Source organism: Podarcis raffonei, chromosome 1 (genome assembly GCF_027172205.1).
Source record: "Podarcis raffonei isolate rPodRaf1 chromosome 1, rPodRaf1.pri, whole genome shotgun sequence".
NCBI classification, from domain to species: Eukaryota; Metazoa; Chordata; class Lepidosauria; order Squamata; family Lacertidae; genus Podarcis; species Podarcis raffonei.
This window is the reverse complement of record NC_070602.1, coordinates 86,336,246-86,355,344: the sequence shown is the minus strand read 5'-3', so window position 1 is coordinate 86,355,344 and position 19,099 is coordinate 86,336,246. Positions and strand designations below refer to the sequence as shown.

Below are 19,099 nucleotides of genomic sequence, written 5' to 3'. Positions count from 1 at the left end.
TGTGAGATGAGCATTTTGTGGCACCCAGGACATTTTCTTAGATTTCCAAATGTGCTCCTAGGCCCCAAAAGGTTAGAGTCCCCCAGCACAATGAGTTTGTTTAAAGTCTCTGCTATGTATGTATTTATGGTTTGCTCTTTGCAGTGAGTGGTACTACGCACGCAGCCCTTTCTTGGATCGAAAGCTGTGGACGGACATCTTGGGCTTCCTCTATGAGCTGGATGGCATGGCTTTTCACCTGGCCCTGCGCAGAGGAGACCTGGATGCTGCGTGGCCCATGGTCTCTGAGTGAGTAGCAGGCGCTGCGTATTTTCCATGGATGCAGATACAGCCTCCCCACTCTGAGCTTTCTGAGTAAGGCAGTCAAAGGAAGCGGGCGAGGGGAGGGGCTTTGTTGCATGTTTTCACCAGCAGAAGGTGCTCTTCCCTCCTCAAAAGTTTTCACACCAGAGCATTTGGTTCAGGTCTTGTTCTGCTACTGCTAAGCTTCTGTTATTTTGCAGGCGGCTTCACAGCATAAAGCCACGGAAGTGGTAAACCTCGTAGAAACAGAAAAAAGTACTGAGATGCAAGCTCTGCACTAACAGAATCAGTTCAGCAAACTAAAACAGCAAAAACAGCCATACAAATGCTAAAAATAACAAAACAATTTCATAAAATTGGCCTTCCATAAATGACTGGGCTACACCTCCGGGAAAGCCTTCCTAAACAAAAATGTCTTCATTTAGGCACCTAAATATCATCATGGGAGACACCTGTCTGATTTCAGCTAGTAATTGATCCCAAAGAGCTGGAGCTGCCAAAAACCCACTTTCTAGTACAGGCTAAGTGTATCTCTGGATGCTAATACTGATATCATCAGCATCCTTGCAAATCCGCTGCTTTGATCTCTTCAAGGGTTTTGCCACGATGTTCCAACCCAGCTGCTATGCACTCCCAGCAGAAGGAAGCATCCTCTGAGGTACATATTCCCCACTTCCTTGCCTATCCTGTTGCAAAATACTTCCTGCCCTAAGACCCCAGCAATGATTTTGGATCACTGGTGTACCTTGAGAGCTTTTCCTTTCCCTGTCATGAAAATGGATCTAGAACCTGCAACCCCTTCCCAGCCCAAACACAGGAGGCCTGTGGTTGTTACTCATTCCCCATTCCTGGACTAGGGAAACGTGTCTTGGTGGTGGCATGGGCTGTAGTCAAACAACACTCTCTACAGCTGGCTTTTCCTCACCTCAGATGTGCAGAGCCAGTTTTGTGGAGCTCACACTAAGAAAGGAAAGGGTACATTTGTATTAAACACTCTGGGGGCACTTCAAAACCTGTCCTCATTACTTTAGAAATGGTGTGTCTGTCTTTATCTTACCTCGCATTAAAAAGGGAGGGGGCTCCTAACTTGGCAAACCTTAGATTGTTGTTCAGCCTCTTGTTCACTTTTTTCATTCACAGTAGTTTAGAGGCCTTTATTCCTGGCTGTGAACCAACTTTTGAATCTAGCACCCATTGATAATACTCTAATTTCTTAGGATCCAGCCTTATCCCATCACTCTGTACCAAACAATTTATGTGTTTGTTGACCATAGGTTGGGAACTCAAACAGAGACTGCGGGAACCACCAAGGGGCCACCAAAGTTCATGAGAGCTCGCCAAGAACCACTAGTGACCAACATGCTGTTGAGCCAACTGCTGATGATCGACTCAGTGCTGGGCTGGAAAACTCCATGGAGAAATGGGTTGGGATCTGGAGAAGCAGGAAGAACAGTCTGCTGCAGATGGGTGCTCTCTTGAAGCTGAGTCATTTTATGGAAGCGGATCCAGCTGCTGGCAAGGAGGTGCAGAAGGGAAATGGTGAGCTGCAGACCCAAGTGGAGAAGCTGAGCAAGGAGCAGCCAGGAAGCATCTCTTCCATCAAGGAACGATGTTCCCTGCTTCATCAGACAGATCACTGCCTGTGTGGAAAGATGGAGAGGCCACCTACTGAAGGTGACACCAGGTGGAAGCAGGACTTCAAAACACTGATGTGGGAGCTTGCTGCTTTGCGGCAAAAGTTGGCCCAGCAAAAAGAGGAGAATGCATCTCTGAGACTAGCCCTTTTGGAGGAAAACCAGCTTCTGAAAGAGGAGCGGGCAAAACATGAGCAGCAACACAAGGAGAAGATGGATGAGCAGGAAAAACAGCAGCAGGAGTTGGCCAAAACCATCAAGGCCCTCAGGGAGGCAGAGGACAAGGTTGCCAACCTGACTAGCGAATGCCAGGAGGCCTGGTCCAAGAGAGATGCCGCTGAGAGGTCTCTAGAGGAGGCAGAGCAAAGGCTGAGTTCTCAGGAGGCAGAGAGGAGGAAGCACTTGGCAGACATTGAGGCCCAAGAGTTGAGGCGCCAGCAGCTGGTCTCTCGGTGTCAGGGCCTGCAGGAGAAGCTGAAGGTGTGCGAAGAGAGCTTGGAGAAGTGGGAAGCCCAAGCGGTAGCTCTGAAAAGCCAAGGTGGCCAGCTGGGAATGAATGAGGAGCAGCCAGAAGGCATGAGCTGCAGGCCAGCAGAAAGGGAAGAACATCCATCCATGTTGGAATGGGGTCCTCTAAGGGGGAAATTGGAGAGGAGCCTTGCTGAGATACAGGTACTAGAGAGGGAGAAGGAGACTCTTATGGAAACTCTGGTGTCCCAGGAGAAAAGTCTGGTGTTTTCAAAACTAGAGGTTCAGGACCTTCAGAAGGAGCTGTCGGCATGTCAGGAGCATGTTGCCACTCTCCGGACATCTCTGGAGGAGCAAGTGAAGGTCCTAAGGGTCAAGGAAGAAGCAGCTCAGGGTTTGCAAAGAGAGTTGAATAGCCAGTTGGCCCAGCTACAGGACGCCCTGGAGAAAAACACTACGCTGGAGGCTCATTTAGAGGAAGCGGCCAGCAAGAAGTCTCAGCTGGAAGCTCAAGCTGTTGAGGAGCAGGCCAGGCATGAAAGGACTTTGCAGGAACTAGGGAACCAGCTGGGAACTTTTGAAAAGGAGGTGGCCACACTGCAAGAGGAGAGGCAGCAGCTGCGGGCCACCTTGCAGCAAGCCCTCAAAGAAAGAGAGGCCTTGGCAATGCAAGCTGAGAGCATGGCTTCTGCTCTGGACGGACGGACACAGGAGGCTACACAGCTTCGGAAAGAGCTGGAGGAGCTCAAGGCCACCAGCAAAGCACAACAGATATCCTTGCAGGAGACAAATGAAGTAGTGGCCTCAGCCCTCAGGGAAGAGTGCCTGCAGCTGAGAAATCAACTGGAACAACTGGAACAGGAGAAGATGTGGGCCACAAACATGGCGGAGCAGCTGAGTGAAGACTTGGAGCAGGGCTGGGAATGGCCCAGGGAGGAAGGCGCTCTAGAGAGGACATGGCCTCCTCCTGTCACTGTGCTGGACTCGGCCTGCGGGGCCAGAGATGAAAAAGGCAGGGACCTGGTCAGGAAGAAGGGCATCACTGAGGAAAACAGCCATGGAGGAGCAGGGTCACGGCCAATGAACACAGAGTTTCTTCAGGTCGATGGGCTGCAAGATGCGGCGAGTCCTGTCAAGAAAGGGGCCGGTGCTAAGCCTAGTGCCCATGGGAAGGTAAGGGACTCATGTTCCATGTACAATGTGAAGATACATGATAGTTGAGAAATGGTGTGCTACTGATCCTGACCATATGGAGGCACTGCCTGCAACTGGCATCCCTCTTCTCCAGTGAGAGAAAGTCTGCAGAAGGGGTAGCCAATGTGGTGGCCTCCAGAAGTTGTTGGACTCCAACTCCCATCAGCCCCAGCCAGTGTAGCCAGTGGCCAGGGATGCTGGAAGTTGGAGTCCAACCACATATGGTGGGCACCATGTTGACTAGCTCACATGTATGGCAAGTCAAAATAACTATGAAGTTTGAGTTTTATATGTCAGGTGCTGAACTCTTAAATTTGGGGTGAATCTAGAGGTTCATCTAGGACTCAGATTTTAGGCAATCCTCAAATTTATGTGACAAAACTTGAATTTCAATACTCAAATCTGGAAATTGAAACTAAACATTTGGTCTCTAAAAACCAATCCCCTAATTTTGATTTATTTTTTCAAAAATAAAATCAAACCATTAACTTAAAAGCTATGTTTTTCTGCAGCATTATTTCAAGGGGGGGCATTGGAGACAGGAACAAACAGTGTGTGTATCAGAAAAAAGTAAAACCATTTTTTCTATGCAAAGTCCTGGTGTGCTGGTGAAGCTCCAGGCCAGAAAGTATTGTGAGCAAAAATATAGGCTCATTTAGAGTGCTGGGCAAAAAAAGCAGCTAAGTAAGTTCTGGAGTTTCGCAGTCCATTACCAATGGCATTTTCTGAAGGAGTGCTGCCCCAGCAACTCATTTTGCAGATGCTGCTACAGCCTTGAAAACGCAGCAGTCGAATTTGAAGCCTTGGCAATACCCCCACAGTTGCATGCTCCTGGGTCTGTGTGATCTCTCTAACTGGGACCCACTGATTTTCTATTGTGCTCCCCCCCTTTACCTGATTCCCCTCAGTGTCTAACTCACCATCTGAAGAAAATGACGGCTGATGTGCAGCAAGCAAAGCAAATGTTTGCTGCCAAGGAACAAACGATGATGCAGCTGATGGAGCAGCTGAGCCGGTGAGAGCATGAGCCTATTTCATTGGATGGTAGGTTTAAGGGAAGGGCTGTAGCTCAGGGAGAGAGCAGGTGCTTTGCACGGAGAAGAGTTCATATCCCATCTCCAGTAGGACTAGGAAGACCCCTGCCTCAAACCCTGCAGAACTGCTACCGGTCACTGTACTGAGATAGATGGACCATTGGTTTGACTTGGTGTAAGTCAGTTTCCTGTGCTCCTATAAAGCAGAGATAGGGAACTAGATCTGGCCAATCACCTGTCAATCACCTGATGTCATAAAATGTCAGGTGATTCAGCTGCAAAGAAAGAATTGTGAGTGCCCTTCAGGTGCTCCAGGTCCTGTGTTAAGGAAATGCTGAAGAAATCATATATTACTCCAGGATTCTTTGAAACAGGCCATTGCAATTAAAGTGGTTCGAAACAACAGATGTTCACAGTGTGTATGTATTCAGTAGTTTCCTTTCCTCCTGCTTAGGTCTCAGCAGGAAAAAGAACAGTTGCTGCTTTTGCTGGAGAAAAGCCGACAGGAATCGGAGGAGAAGGAGAAGAGGTACAAAGGGGAGCTGTCAGAACAGGGGGAAACCATTTGCAACATGAAAGGAAAACTGCTGGAGTTACTACGGTGAGTAAACTGAGTCCATGAGGAGCAGAGGAGAAGGGAGCCGCACTCCCTTCATGCTGCTGGCTTTGGAAATGCAGACTAGGGGACTGGGGGGAGGGGATCCCACAAAGATCAAAACACACTAGATAAGCTAGAGTCCAGCCAGAGTCTCATCTTCCCAGCTGGAATCCTCAGCTGCAGTGCAGTGATAAAGAGCAACACACATACAAGCACCACAGAATAGCAATACAAAGCATAGCATTCAGTTCATTAAGATCAATACAACTGCAATCTTATGTATAGGTTCCTGGGAGTGAGCTGCATTGGTACTTACTTCAAACTGCATAGGGTCAGTCTGTAAAACACATTGATTTTTTTTTTTTTATAATATTTTTTATTACGTTTCTTTCCAAATTTTATACATTACAAACAAGGAGTTTACAAGAAACCATTTTTTTTTTTTTTTAACAAAAATCCCAAATTGGACTTCCCCACCCCTTCCGATTCTGCGTTCTTTATATTAACAATGTCAGCAATTTGTTACCTTATGTCATACCTTATTGTAACTTTTACATGTTATGTATCTATATTCAATGTATTATGTCAGAATTTTTATACCTTTAAAATAAACGTAACATGTTCAATTTCATATTATCTCCTTTTCTCTTTTATCACTTAGTTTACTATTTACTTAATCATAATTGCTAAAGCGTATCATTTTCAAATCATGCACCGTCTTAAAATTCATACAGTTTGTAATACTTTTGCAAGTAGTCTTTAAACTTTTTCCAGTCCACCTCAATTGTTTCTACATCCAAATCTCGGATTCTGCCGGTCAGTTCAGCTATCTCCATGTAGTCCATCAACTGCGTCTGCCATTCCTCCAGCGTGGGTAAATCTTGTGTCTTCCAGTTCTTTGCGATGAGTATTCTTGCTGCTGTACTAGCATACATAAACAAAGTTCTGTCCTTCTTTAACACTTTCTGGTCTACCATGCCCAACAGGAAGGCCTCTGGTTTCTTGGGAAAGGTATACCTAAATACCTTTTTCAACTCATTGTAAATCATTTCCCAGAAAGCCTTAACCTTTGGGCATGTCCACCAGAGGTGAAAGAAAGTCCCCTCTGCTTCCTTACACTTCCAACATTTATTGTCAGACAGGTGATGTATCTTAGCTAACTTGACTGGGGTCATGTACCACCGGTATATCATTTTCATAATGTTTTCCTTCAAGGCCGTACTGGCCGTGAATTTCATTCCGGTGTTCCATAACCTTTCCCAGTCTTCAAACATAATGTTGTGTCCAACATCCTGTGCCCATTTAATCATAGCAGATTTAACTGTCTCATCCTGTAAATTCCACATAAGCAGCAAGTTATACATTCTAGATAACAGCTTTGTCTTTGGTTCTAACAATTCTGTCTCTAGTTTCGACTTTTCCACCTGGAAACCAACTTTTTTGTCCATTTTGAAAACCTCTTGAATTTGAGCATAATGTAGCCAGTCTCGCACCTTATTTTTTAGTTTGTCCTGGCTCTGCAACTTCCAATTGTCTCCAATTTTTTCAGTCAATTCCCAATATTTCGGCCAATAGGCCTCCATATTGGGTCTTTTTCGGGCCTTGGCCTCCACTGGTGATAGCCACCTCGGAGTTTTACTCTCTAGTAAGTCTTTATATTTCATCCAGACTGCAAAAATTGCTTTTCTGACAATGTGGCTTTTAAACAATTTATGTGCTTTAACCTTGTCGTACCATAGGTATGCGTGCCATCCAAAAGCATTATTAAAACCTTCCAGATCTAGGACATCGGTGTTTTCCAACAAAAACCAATCTTTCAGCCAGCAGAAGGCTGCAGCTTCATAATACAACCTCAAGTCCGGCAGGGCAAACCCCCCTCTTTCTTTCGAATCTGTTAATATTTTAAACTTTATTCGGGGCTTTTTGCCCTGCCAGATAAATCTAGATATATCCTTCTGCCATTTTCCAAAGCAATCCACTCTGTCCACGATCTGTAAGGTTTGAAACAAAAATAACATTTTCGGCAACACATTCATTTTTATAGCTGCAATTCTTCCCAACAAGGAAAGTTTCAATCTTGACCAAATTTCTAAATCCTTTTTAACTTCCAACCAACATTTCTCATAATTATCCTTAAATAAATTCAAATTCTTGGAGGACAAATAGATCCCAAGGTATTTCACTTTTTTAACCACATTCAGTTCTGTTTCTCTCTGAAACCCCTCTGTTTCTATAATTGTTAAATTTTTGGTCAGAACCTTAGTTTTTTGTTTATTCAACCTAAATCCCGCCACCCGACCAAATTCAGATATAAGTTCGAGAACTCTTTTTGTACTGGATTCTGGCTCCTGCAGTGTCAAAACTAGGTCATCTGCAAAAGCTTTCAGTTTATATTGTTTCACTCCGACCTCTATCCCTTGTACCAACCGGTCCTCTCTGATCATATTCAATAGCACCTCCAGGACTGAAATAAATAACAGAGGGGATAGAGGGCACCCTTGTCGTGTCCCTTTTTCAATTTTAAATTCCTCCGTCACCACATTGTTCACTATTAATTTAGCTTTTTGTTCTGAATAGATTGCTTGTAGTCCATTCTCAAACCCCCGTCCCACTCCCATCCCCTCCAAGTTCTTCTTCATAAACATCCAAGATATATTGTCAAATGCTTTCTCCGCATCAATAAAGATTAACACCGCCCTTGTGTTCCTGTTAGTCTGCAAAAGTTCTAAAATGTCAATGATGTTTCTAGTGTTCTCATATAAATGTCTACCAGGGAGAAAGCCAGCTTGGTCTTTATGAATTACTTCATTTAAGACTTTTTTAAGTCTATTTGCCAAAATGTCTGCAAATATTTTGTAATCCACATTTAGGAGTGAGATGGGACGGTAGTTTTTAAGCTGAGTCTTTTCAGATTCTGACTTAGGTATCAATGTGATGAAGGCTTCTTTCCACGTTTCTGGTGCCCTCTTCCCATCCATAATCTGGTTACATACCTCCAACAAAGGTTGTATCAAATAGTCCTTCAGAACCTTGTAATATTTGGAGGTAAGTCCATCCGGGCCTGGAGATTTGCCTAGTTGCATATTCTGAATGGCACCTTCAATTTCCTGTGTGGTTATTATAGAGTTCAAGATTGATCTTTTATCTTGAGTTATTTTTGATAGTCCATTTGTCTTTAAAAATTGATCTATCTCTGATTCTTTCTGGGGCCCCTGTGCATACAGTTCTTTGAAGTATCTGTGGAAGCACCTCCTAATTTCTTCTGGTTTCTGTACGGTCCTTCCATCAATCTCTAGATTTGTTATCGTGTTTAGCTTTTGTCTTTTTTTCAGCTGCCAAGCTAGCAGCTTTCCACATTTATTTGCTGATTCAAAAGATCTTTGCTTCATCTGTTTTATTTTCCATTCAATCTCCTGATTGATCAATTTTGAGTATTCTGCTTGGTGGAATTTAATTTCTCTCAGCACCTCCTTGGACTTTGGTTTGGTTCTCAGTTTTTTTTCTCCTTGGTGTATTTTCTCCAATATTTTGTCCTTCTTTCCGTTCCAGAGTTTTTTCTTGATTGAATTCTGTTGTATCAGAAACCCTCTCATAACAGCTTTACTTGCGTCCCAGATCGTTCTTTTTTCAACTGTAGTATTCAGATTTATCTCAAAATAGTCCTTTAATGTTTTTTGGGCCTTTTTCACAATCTCTTGATCTCTTAGTAGTGTGTCATTCATTCTCCATCTGAAGGAACCGGGTTGAGTTAATCTAAGTTCTATTTTCAAGGCGTTGTGGTCGGAGCATGTTTTTGGGCAGATTTCCACCTTTTTAGTCTTGGGTGCCAGCCCCCTGGAGGTCCAGATTTGGTCGATCCTTGACCAAGACAGGTGGGCCTCAGAGAAAAAAGTTCCTTCTTTACCTAGGGGGTTCTTTGTCCTCCATATGTCGATCAAATCCAGATTGTCAGTCAGTTCGAAAAAAGTTTTGGGCAGTCTGCCATCAGATGTTAAGTTTTGGTTGTGAGACTTATCCATATGTGTAGACACCACTCCATTCATATCTCCCATCATTATGATGTTAGCATAGTCCAGATAGTCCAGCAACATCTCATGCAGCTTCTTGAAAAATTCTGATTTCCCGTCATTTGGGGCATAAATTCCTAATATCAATATTTTTTCTCCTTGGGTTTGAATTTCAATTGCCAAAATTCTTCCTTGTTCATCCTTAAATAGAAATTTGGGTATCAGGCTCTCCTTAGCATAGATCACCACTCCTCTTTTCTTTACTTTGTCAGACGAAATAAATTCTTGGCCTAATCTTTTATTTACCAAAACCTTCCTGTGGAGCCTGGTCACATGGGTTTCTTGTAGGCAAATAATATCCAATTGTTCTTTCTTCAATATGTGAAATAACCTCCTTCTTTTCTCCGGGGAATTTCCGCCATTTATATTCCAACTGAGTAGCCGCAGAGACATCCTGAACTATTCTGCTACACCTAGAGCGGTGTATCTTCTTTCTCCTCTGGTTCCGAAGGTGCAGGTAATGCTCCACCTGGGTTGGGTATAGGCCAATTAGCTGCTGCTTCTTTTTGGAGGTCTTCTCCGTGGTCGTGCTGGAACTTTTGTAAGTCCTCTGGTGATCTTATTTTAACCTTCTTCTGTTTGTAAGTGAATGATAGCCCTTGTGGGAACTCCCACCTATAAGGAATTGTGTTGAGTCTCAGTGACTTAGCCAAATCTGAGTAGGTGGCTCTCAAGTCCAATAACTGTTTAGGAATATCTCGATAAATTTCCACCCTTTTCTCTTGTATCACAATTGAGTTTTTGAAGTGTAGGCCTAGTATTTTGTCTCTCTCCTCCCTTGATCTCAAAGCTATTAAGCAGTCTCTGGATCTATCTTTTCTTACTAATCTTCCCAACCGAAAAGCCGATACAATTTTAAAATCAATTTCTTCTTTTAAGTCCCAGAACTTTGTAAACTCTGTTGTCAAAAGTCCTTTCAAATCTTCTTGTTCAATTTCTGGGACTGCCCTTAGTCTAAGGTTGGTCTCGCGATTTTTCAATTCCACCAACGAGAGATAGGTTTGTTGGTCCCCTATCTGTTGATGAAGAGGCTTGACTTCCGCTTTAACTTCCTCGACTTCTTTTTTAGCTGATGTTGCAATTTGAACGGCTTCCCCTGCCAATTTACGATTCTCTTCTGTTGCTCCTTGCAATTTTTCAATTGCTTGAGTATGTTGGGAAACCTGATCTGTCAATTTCTGAATCGAGGATGTTGCTTGGTCAATTTTTGTTGATTGGTTATCAATTTTTTGATTTATTGCTGACAGTTGTTCCAAAACTTGTTTCAGTACTGCCTCAGCTCCTCCTGCTGCCATATCTTCCTCTTCAGATTTTTCAGGCTTTTCGGTTTCTACTTTTTGTGTCGCAAGCACAGCTGGAACTGATAATCTACGTCCCTGAGTTAAAGTTGTTTGCAAAAGCTGTGCTTGCTTTTTTGCTTTCTCTTTCTCCTTAGCTTCCTTAGCTTTGGCTGCTCTTGTCTTTCCTGTGCCACTCATCAGTCAACGTTCAAGGTCAAGTGTTGTAATCCCATGGGAAAGGCAAGTCCAGAATTAAAAACAGTCTATTGAGAGAAGGTAAACAAAAAAAACTTTCCCAGGCCTCTGTATTCCCAGTGTCCTCTAGGGGGAGTGCCACCAAAGTTTTAGTAAGAGGAAGGTAACTTTCCACAATTAAAGTCTCTTTGTTCCAACTTTAAAAACAATTTTAAAAGCAAATTAGTTCCAGCATGCTAAAAGAAAAGTCCTGCAGAGCCCTTTTCAATATATAACAAAGTTCCAGCAAGGTGCCTGCAATTGTATCCACTTCAGCTAGATGAGCTCAAAAGTTGCAAAAGTATCTGGAAGCTTGCAACAGTTCCGCAGTTTAAACAACTTTACCCGGCCACCCGGGAATTTGGGGTTAGAGTCTTCCCTTGCCCTTGGGGTGTCCGCTCCAGGTCAATTTTATGCTGTATTTATTCTTTAACAATAAAATTCAAATGTGCACGAAAGTCCCGATTTAAAGCTTCAAAGCTTCCCTGTTCACAGCGCTTTCCGCTCTTTAGACCGTCTGCTTTGATCTTGAAAGCAGTGTCGGAAGACGGACTTCCTCTTTCTCGTCTCCCGTTTTTAGCCAAATTTTCCGATTTAATTTGTAAAATCTTAGGTCCTTACTCACGGGTTTGATGTTTCAGCCCGATGTTTCTTGGAAGAAAGGTCAGCGCTCATCCGTGACAGCCGCGCGGCTTCGCCTCCGCAGAAAGAGCGATGAACCCACAGCACCGCTCCCCCTCCTTCACTCCGGAGCCCCTTACGGGGTTCCTTTTGTGATTTCGGGGTCGCTCCAGGTGCCCGCCGGGTCCCACGGCCACGGACTCACTCTGCCCGTGGTTTATCTTGATGGGTTGCCGCTGCGCCGTCGCGAGCAACCCTTTTCTGCGGTGCCCCTCTTCAGAGCTCGAAGAGGTCCGCCATCACGGTTTTGCGCCGCCTCCGGAAGTCCCTGTAAAACACATTGAGTGCATTTCTTGAATTGACAACGGGCTACAAGAGATGATCTATAATTCTTTAAAGGCTCCATCTTTTGTCATGGGCTGGTGGCGGTCATTAGCTGCCTATAGAGCTAGAAAAAGTAAATTTCTCTGTCCTCCGTTTTCTTCTTCAGGGAAAAAGATGCCCTGTGGCAAAAGACAGAAGGCATTGCCTCCACAACAGTATCTCCAGCTCCTCAGAACCCAGGGGTGTGTGTTCAGTGCAAAAAGGATTTCAGGCTCATGTCGCGCCGATACCAGTGCAGGTAACATCTGTCCTATTATTGTTGTTGTTATTATTAATTAAATTTATATTCTGCCCATCATCCGAAGATCACAGGGCAGTTCATAACATAAAAATACAAAATGAGAACACAAAATACATGATAAGAACAAGAACAAACCAATAGCCCCTCTCCCACAAACAGATTTAAATTGACATAGGCTGTTTAATTAGCCAAAGGCCAGGGAGAAGAGGTGTATTTTTGCCTGGTTCAATGTAATGAAGGCGCCAGGCGAGCCTTCCCAGGGAGAACATTCTACAAATGGGGAGCCACTGCATAAAAGAAATAACTTGTGTTCAGTGAGGAGGACCAAGTGTGCAGGGCCGGATTTAGGTTTGATGAGGCCCTAAGCTACTGAAGGTAATGGGGCCCTTTATATGTCCAGCTGTACTTTGTCAACAACAAATTGTCACTGTTTTTTGTGTTGAATATATGCTACATGGTAATTTATGGACCTAATAGGCAACTAAAGCCATTTGCTACTGTTGCTGTATGTAGGTTTTATTTGTTTTTTTATCTTATATTCTGGAAATGTACATCAAGTTGTTTTTTCCTTAAAAAAATTTGGGAGCCCCAAGAGAGTGGGGCCTTAAGCTATAACTTGTTTAGCTTATACATAAATCCAGCACTGCAAGTGTGTCAAGAGTAAACAGAACTTTAGCCAGGAATTATGCTTTTTCCTCCCCCTGTTCTGTTTTTCTGCCCTACTGGATCCCACAGCATGTGGGAAAAGGGGGCTGAACCAGAGAATGGCCCTCCCCAGTGAAGAATACCCCTGCAGATGGGTACAGATGGGTCTCTTTGGTCTAGGTGAGAATGTGACACCATCAAGTGACAGAACATCCCAGTGTGTCCTTTTGCATGCGGGGACCTCTGGAGAGAGCTGACGTATATCTCCGTTGGTAATATTAGATAAGTTATGCATATCATTGAAGGACACTCAGATGCAAAAAGGGCTGATCATTTTTTGAGATTTAGGCACCATTCTTCTGTTACTACAGCCTCAATTTGCATTAGCTTTTTAGTCAGCTGCACCACAGCTCATATTCAGTTTCTGATCAACTCGGACTTTTCACCTGAAACAAGTGAACAAGCACATCATAAATTAAGTGGCAATACCCTAAAACCACACTCTCATATCCTCTCCATCTCAAAAGCCTCTTTTTGTATCTTTTTCCTTGTACCATCATCCCATAGTGTGAGAAAGCTAGCTGTTAACAATTTCAGGTGCCCAGGCTGTGTCTCACATGATGTTTCCCATTTCTCGTCAGTTCTTTCCATGCTCACTTGTTTGTAAAAACCACAATGTCTTGTTTTGGATCACGACTTCTCCTTTCTACAGCTGCTGTTTACTCATAGAATCATAGAGTTGGAAGAGACTACAAGGGCCATCAAGTCCAACCCCCTGCCAAGCAGGAAACACCATCAGAGCACTCCTGACATATGGTTGTCAAGCCTCTGCTTAAAGACCTCCAAAGAAGGAGACTCCACCACACTCCTTGGCAGCAAATTCCACTGTCGAACAGCTCTTACTGTCAGGAAGTTCTTCCTAATGTTTAGGTGGAAACTTCTTTCTTGTAGTTTGGATCCATTGCTCCGTGTCCGCTTCTCTGGAGCAGCAGAAAACAACCTTTCTCCCTCCTCTATGTGACATCCTTTTATATATTTGAACATGGCTATCATATCACCCCTTAACCTCCTCTTCTCCAGGCTAAACATGCCCAGCTCCCTTAGCCGTTCCTCATAAGGCATCGTTTCCAGGCCTTTGACCATTTTGGTTGCCCTCCTCTGGACACGTTCCAGTTTGTCAGTGTCCTTCTTGAACTGTGGTGCCCAGAACTGGACACAGTACTCCAGGTGAGGTCTGACCAGAGCAGAATACAGTGGCACTATTACTTCCCTTGATCTAGATGCTATACTCCTATTGATGCAGCCCAGAATTGCATTGGCTTTTTTAGCTGCCATGTCACACTGTTGGCTCATGTCTAGTTTGTGGTCAACCAAGACTCCTAGATCCTTTTCACATGTAGTGCTCTCAAGCCAGGTGTCACCCATCTTGTATTTGTGCCTCTCATTTTTTTTGCCCAAGTGCAATACTTTACATTTCTCCCTGTTAAAATTCATCTTGTTTGTTTTGGCCCAGTTCTCTAATCTGTCAAGGTCGTTTTGAAGTGTGATCCTGTCCTCTGGGGTGTTAGCCACCCCTCCCAGTTTGGTGTCATCTGCAAATTTGATCAGGATGCCCTTGAGTCCATCATCCAAGTCGTTGATAAAGATGTTGAATAAGACCAGGCCCAAGACAGAACCCTGTGGCACCCCACTAGTCACTCTTCTCCAGGATGAAGAGGAACCATTGATGAGCACCCTTTGGGTTCGGTCAGTCAGCCAGTTACAAATCCACTGAGTGGTAGCATAGTCAAGACCGCATTTTACCAGCTTCTTTACAAGAATATCATGGGGCACCTTGTCAAATGCCTTGCTGAAATCAAGGTAGGCTACATCCACTGCGTTCCCTTCATCTACCAGGCTTGTAATTCTGTCAAAAAACGAAATCAGGTTAGTCTGACATGACTTATTTTTCAGAAATCCATGCTGACTGTTGGTGATCACAGCATTCCTTTCTAGGTGCTCACAGACTGTTTGCTTAATGATCTGCTCCAGAATCTTCCCTGGTATTGATGTCAGACTGACTGGGCGGTAATTATTTGGGTCCTCTCTTTTCCCCTTTTTGAAAATAGGGACAACATTTGCCCTCCTCCAGTCTGCCGGGACTTCGCCTGTTCTCCAGGAATTCTCAAAGATGACTGCCAGTGGTTCTGAAATCACATCTGCCAGTTCTCTTAATACTCTTGGATGCAGTTCATCTGGCCCTGAAGACTTGAATACATGTATACTAGCCAAGTATTCTTGTACTATCTCCTTAGTTATTCTGGGCTGTGTTTCCTCTGCTGAATCCTTTGCTCCAAATTCTTCAGGTCGGGCATTGTTTTCTTTATCTAATGAAGGGTCTCCAGCTCCCTAGCAGTAGAAGAGGGGTGATGCAGTGGCAGGGCCTAACTTGATGGGACACACATCCCCAATCAGATCTATCATCTCTCTACTTTTTAAATCTCCTGCCCTTGCCTTTAAAAACTTGTATAAACTCTTTGTTTACAGGGCAGCTAGATGCTTTGAAAGTTTAGTGCTGGTGACATGCCAGACACTTGCCATCTTATTGTGTCTAGAGGCATCTATAGACAGGCCCTGTCAATGATCCAAGAGGACCAGGCCACTTCCCGCTTTTGAGACCCCTAGTCATAATGTGTGTGGTGCATTATCATGACTATTCAGAGCAGGTCTGGATTTTTAGCCCTGCCCTTTATGTCAGGTTGTTACAGTTTGGCGATGGAACTGGATAGTGAACTTTATATAACAGCTTTGCTCTGCTTGCCAAAATTGATCAGGCCTGAAACGCACAGCATAGGATGCTTTCTTTGGAAAAAAGGAATGCAAGGATATAAAGATAAACAAACAGACCAAAATCTGAGGTCTTCCTTTGCAAGGGAATATATGAACAAAGAACCAGACCAAAAATGAAAGTCCAAAACTTTGTTGCCTAACAAAATGTTACACAGCTTTGGATGTTCTCACCCTTGTGAAGAAAAACACTGAAAAGGAGAAATAGAGATTAAAGTGAAGGAATTACTCAACCTAGCACACTAACCCTAATACACACACACACACCAAGGAGTGAGGAAGTACATACAGAAAAGAGTGTCCTGGCAAAGGAGCCTGATAAAATTAGGAAAAATAAGTAAGGCAGGAGAAAGAAGTGCCATGGTCACATCTTGCCAGAGGTGGAGCAAGGTGGGTGCAGCGTGCTCCAGGTGCCATCTTGACGGGGGTGACATTCCACCCTGCCCCCCGTGACTCCCAAGCCTACAGTGAGCTGGGGAAAGGGGGGAGCTGCAAAGGGGCACACAAGGCAAGCCTACCTGCTAGCCATCGGCTGCCTGCGGCTTTGCAGCTCCAGCTCTCTCAGAGCTACAGCCACAAGCAGAGGATCCCACCACCGTCCATACGGCGCTCAAGCACTGCTGTCGGCAAACTGCCTGTCGGTGCATGCTCAGCACGTAGCGGCGCCACGCATGCACAGTACATATGGCACATACGCATGTGCTGTACATACGGGCAGTTTGCCGCCCCCTGCCCTGCACTGAGTGCCAGTTAGCCTTCCTTTGCCCCTACTTCTTGCCTTTTGAAATCTCTGTTGTGCAATTATTTTCCAAATTTGCAATCCTCTTTGTGAATTGGTGCTTCTCCAAATTGGCATTAAGAGGGATCTGTTTTTATAGTCACACAGCCTGACGAACAAAAGTTCTTTCCCATAGAATCCATAAAGCCAAGTGAAAACAGCATTCTTCTCTGTCAAGATCCAGATTTAACTTGTCTTGAAATTGTTCTCTCCACTTGCATGGGAATGTCCTCCATTTGCATAGGCCCACAGCTTCTGCTTTTTAAAAGTAGCAGAATGCAGATTGCTTGCATCACAGTTCACACGCACAGCAAATCTTGTTTGCTTCTTAGCCCTCTGTAAGGGAAATCTCTCTCATGCAGACACACACAGAAAGGTAACTGTTCCATTCTGGTTGCCCTGTTGTCACTAGGGCTAGAACTGTTTCTTATCAAATGTTGCTCTTTAAAGCTCACAACTTAAATTTTCAGTCTAACTGGGTTAAAAACACTGCTTACTTAATTTCAAAAATAAAAGGACAGAACAGAATTTGAGAGATATGATACATATTTTTAAGAAGCATTATATAAAGCATAAGCATACATGTCGTTAATAAACATTAACAAAGTGGTTTCCTGTGCGCACTCTCTCATTCGCTTTCTCAGGTTGTGTCGGAGCATGGTGTGTCATGCCTGCTCGGTGAGCAGCGGGCACAAGGAGCGCTGCTGCCTTCCCTGCTACCAGAAGAGAAATGGCCAAGGCACCTGACCAGACTCAGAGGGCTCAGCAAGGCAGCCCATTCCACCCAGTGGTACAGACACTGCAAGTCCAGAAAATGGCTCCCTCCCTGAGTGGAATGGATGTGACTTCTGTTTGGGCATTGGTTGCAGGCTCCTCCAAATGAAGAGGAGCATATGGTGGCAGTCAGGGACATCGTAATGATAAATGGCTTAGAAATTAAATTTGTATCAGGGATGACTCTAAATATCCAGCGGGTTCCAGTGGTGTAGGAGCATCTCTCATTCTTTCCAGATCCAACACTATTAGGTAGAAGTCTGTTTTTATCTGGGTTTCTGTGAGGCATGCAGCCAGGCACTCAGATTCAGCCATTTGCCTTCAACCCCTGCAGCTGAAAATTTCCCAAATATATTCCCTTTGCGAGATAACATGCGTTGACCCAACAAACAGTTGCTGTGGTTGGTTGGTTGGAGGTGCTGTGGACAGCAGGCACATGAAGCATGGATAAGGGCATCATCCCAATGAACTGACACAGTCCATCATTAAAGTTGAGCATATGGAAGCTGGCAAACATGGGATCTGAAAGTGAGCGACTTCATGAGCAGTTGCCCTGTTCTCTCTCAGCAGCATCACAGAAAGAGAAATTTTGTGGGATAATGCTCTGGCTACGCCAAATTCCCAAGCTAGTCCAGGGAAGCATTTTACTTCCAACTGTACTGTTTCCTACTGCAGGTGGGGGAACTCCTGAGGTAGCTGGGAAGATCAGGAAGAATTATGGGAGGGGAGGAGTCCCCATCGCCACCATGGATGGCAGGTGTCATGTCCCCAGTTCACTGTACTTTATTTTTACTCTGAAGATCACTATTGGAAACTGGAATCCATAATTGAATCATGTAATTACTGTGGAAGAAATGATTATTTATGGGGTGGAGCATTCAGAAATTAAATTTTAAAGAAAATCATCTGGGTGGTTTTTGTGTTAGTTCTTTTCCTTCCTTTTTTGTGCAATAAAACATATTTTGTAGTGTTATGTTTCTCTATAATAGCAAAGGAATCCATAACAACAACAAAAATGTCAATATGTGTCAGCTGCTGCAGAAACAGTGACATTAAAATGTAGTCTTTCTCTCTCCCCATGCCTTACTTTAGCAAACAAGGTGGCTGGGGGGAAAAGCTGGTGGATCAAGCTACCTGTGGCATTTGAAATGTGCTATTAAATCCTCTATGTGAATGTCAGGAGGGACACTGGTGGCGCTGTGGTTTAAACAACTGTGCCGCTTGGGCTTGCTGATCGGAAGGTTGGTGGTTTGAGGTCCCGCGATGGGGTGAGCTCCCATTGCTCGGTCCCTGCTCCTGCCAACCTAGCAGTTTGAAAGCAAGCAGTGCAAGTAGATAAATAGGTACCGCTCCAGCAGCGTTTCTGTGCGCTGCTCTGGTTTTGCCAGAAGCGGCTTAGTCATGCTGGCCACATGACCCAGAAAAACTGTCTGCGGAAGCAGACAAACGCCGTCTCCCTTGGCCTGTAAAGCAATATGAGCACCACAACCCCAGAGTCGTTCGCGACTAGACTTAAATGTCAGGGGTCCCTTTACCTTTACCTATGTGAATGTCAAGTTTTATTGTTCACTCTTAATGTTCATATAAAGAAGCTGCAAGAGTCACATGCCTAACCAGGGCTTCAGTTTGATCAACCCAATAAACTGGAGTGGAGGCGCACAAATCTTTCTTCTGCTGACCACTTGAAACGGGCCATTTACATGACTTGGTTACCATCCCATTTTGCCCAAGAGATCCTTCCCTAGAGTTGTCAAGTCAGCAGCATCCAAACTCTAAAACTCACAGGGCAGGGTCTAGTGACATCACAAGTTCCCAAGATTCTTTGGGGGAAGCAATGGCTGATTCTGCTTTAAATGCATTGTGCAGAAGGAGCCTGATTAGCCTTGCCTTATGAGAAATAAGAACTATGTCCATGACACTTTCTCAGATTTCAAAATGGACCCATTGTCCTGAAAAGGTTGGCAACCCCTGTAAGCTTTTCCCTGCCCTATTTTTTTAAAATAGTGCCAGTCTAAGGT

The 19,099-nt window shown here is 44.3% G+C and overlaps 1 protein-coding gene across 1 annotated transcript in view; it reads left to right on the top strand.

The window, feature by feature from the left end:
* RUFY4 (RUN and FYVE domain containing 4) overlaps window positions 1-18,048 on the top strand; it is a 28,095-nt gene extending 10,047 nt beyond the window's left edge. The window contains exons 7-13 of the mRNA XM_053375178.1: window positions 145-288; window positions 898-961; window positions 1,578-3,621; window positions 4,497-4,614; window positions 5,088-5,234; window positions 11,924-12,055; window positions 16,952-18,048. Coding sequence (XP_053231153.1) covers window positions 145-288; window positions 898-961; window positions 1,578-3,621; window positions 4,497-4,614; window positions 5,088-5,234; window positions 11,924-12,055; window positions 16,952-17,054 — 2,752 coding nt within the window. The 3' untranslated portion in view covers window positions 17,055-18,048. The remainder of the gene's footprint in view (window positions 1-144; window positions 289-897; window positions 962-1,577; window positions 3,622-4,496; window positions 4,615-5,087; window positions 5,235-11,923; window positions 12,056-16,951) is intronic.
* The last annotated feature ends 1,051 nt before the right edge of the window (window positions 18,049-19,099 follow it).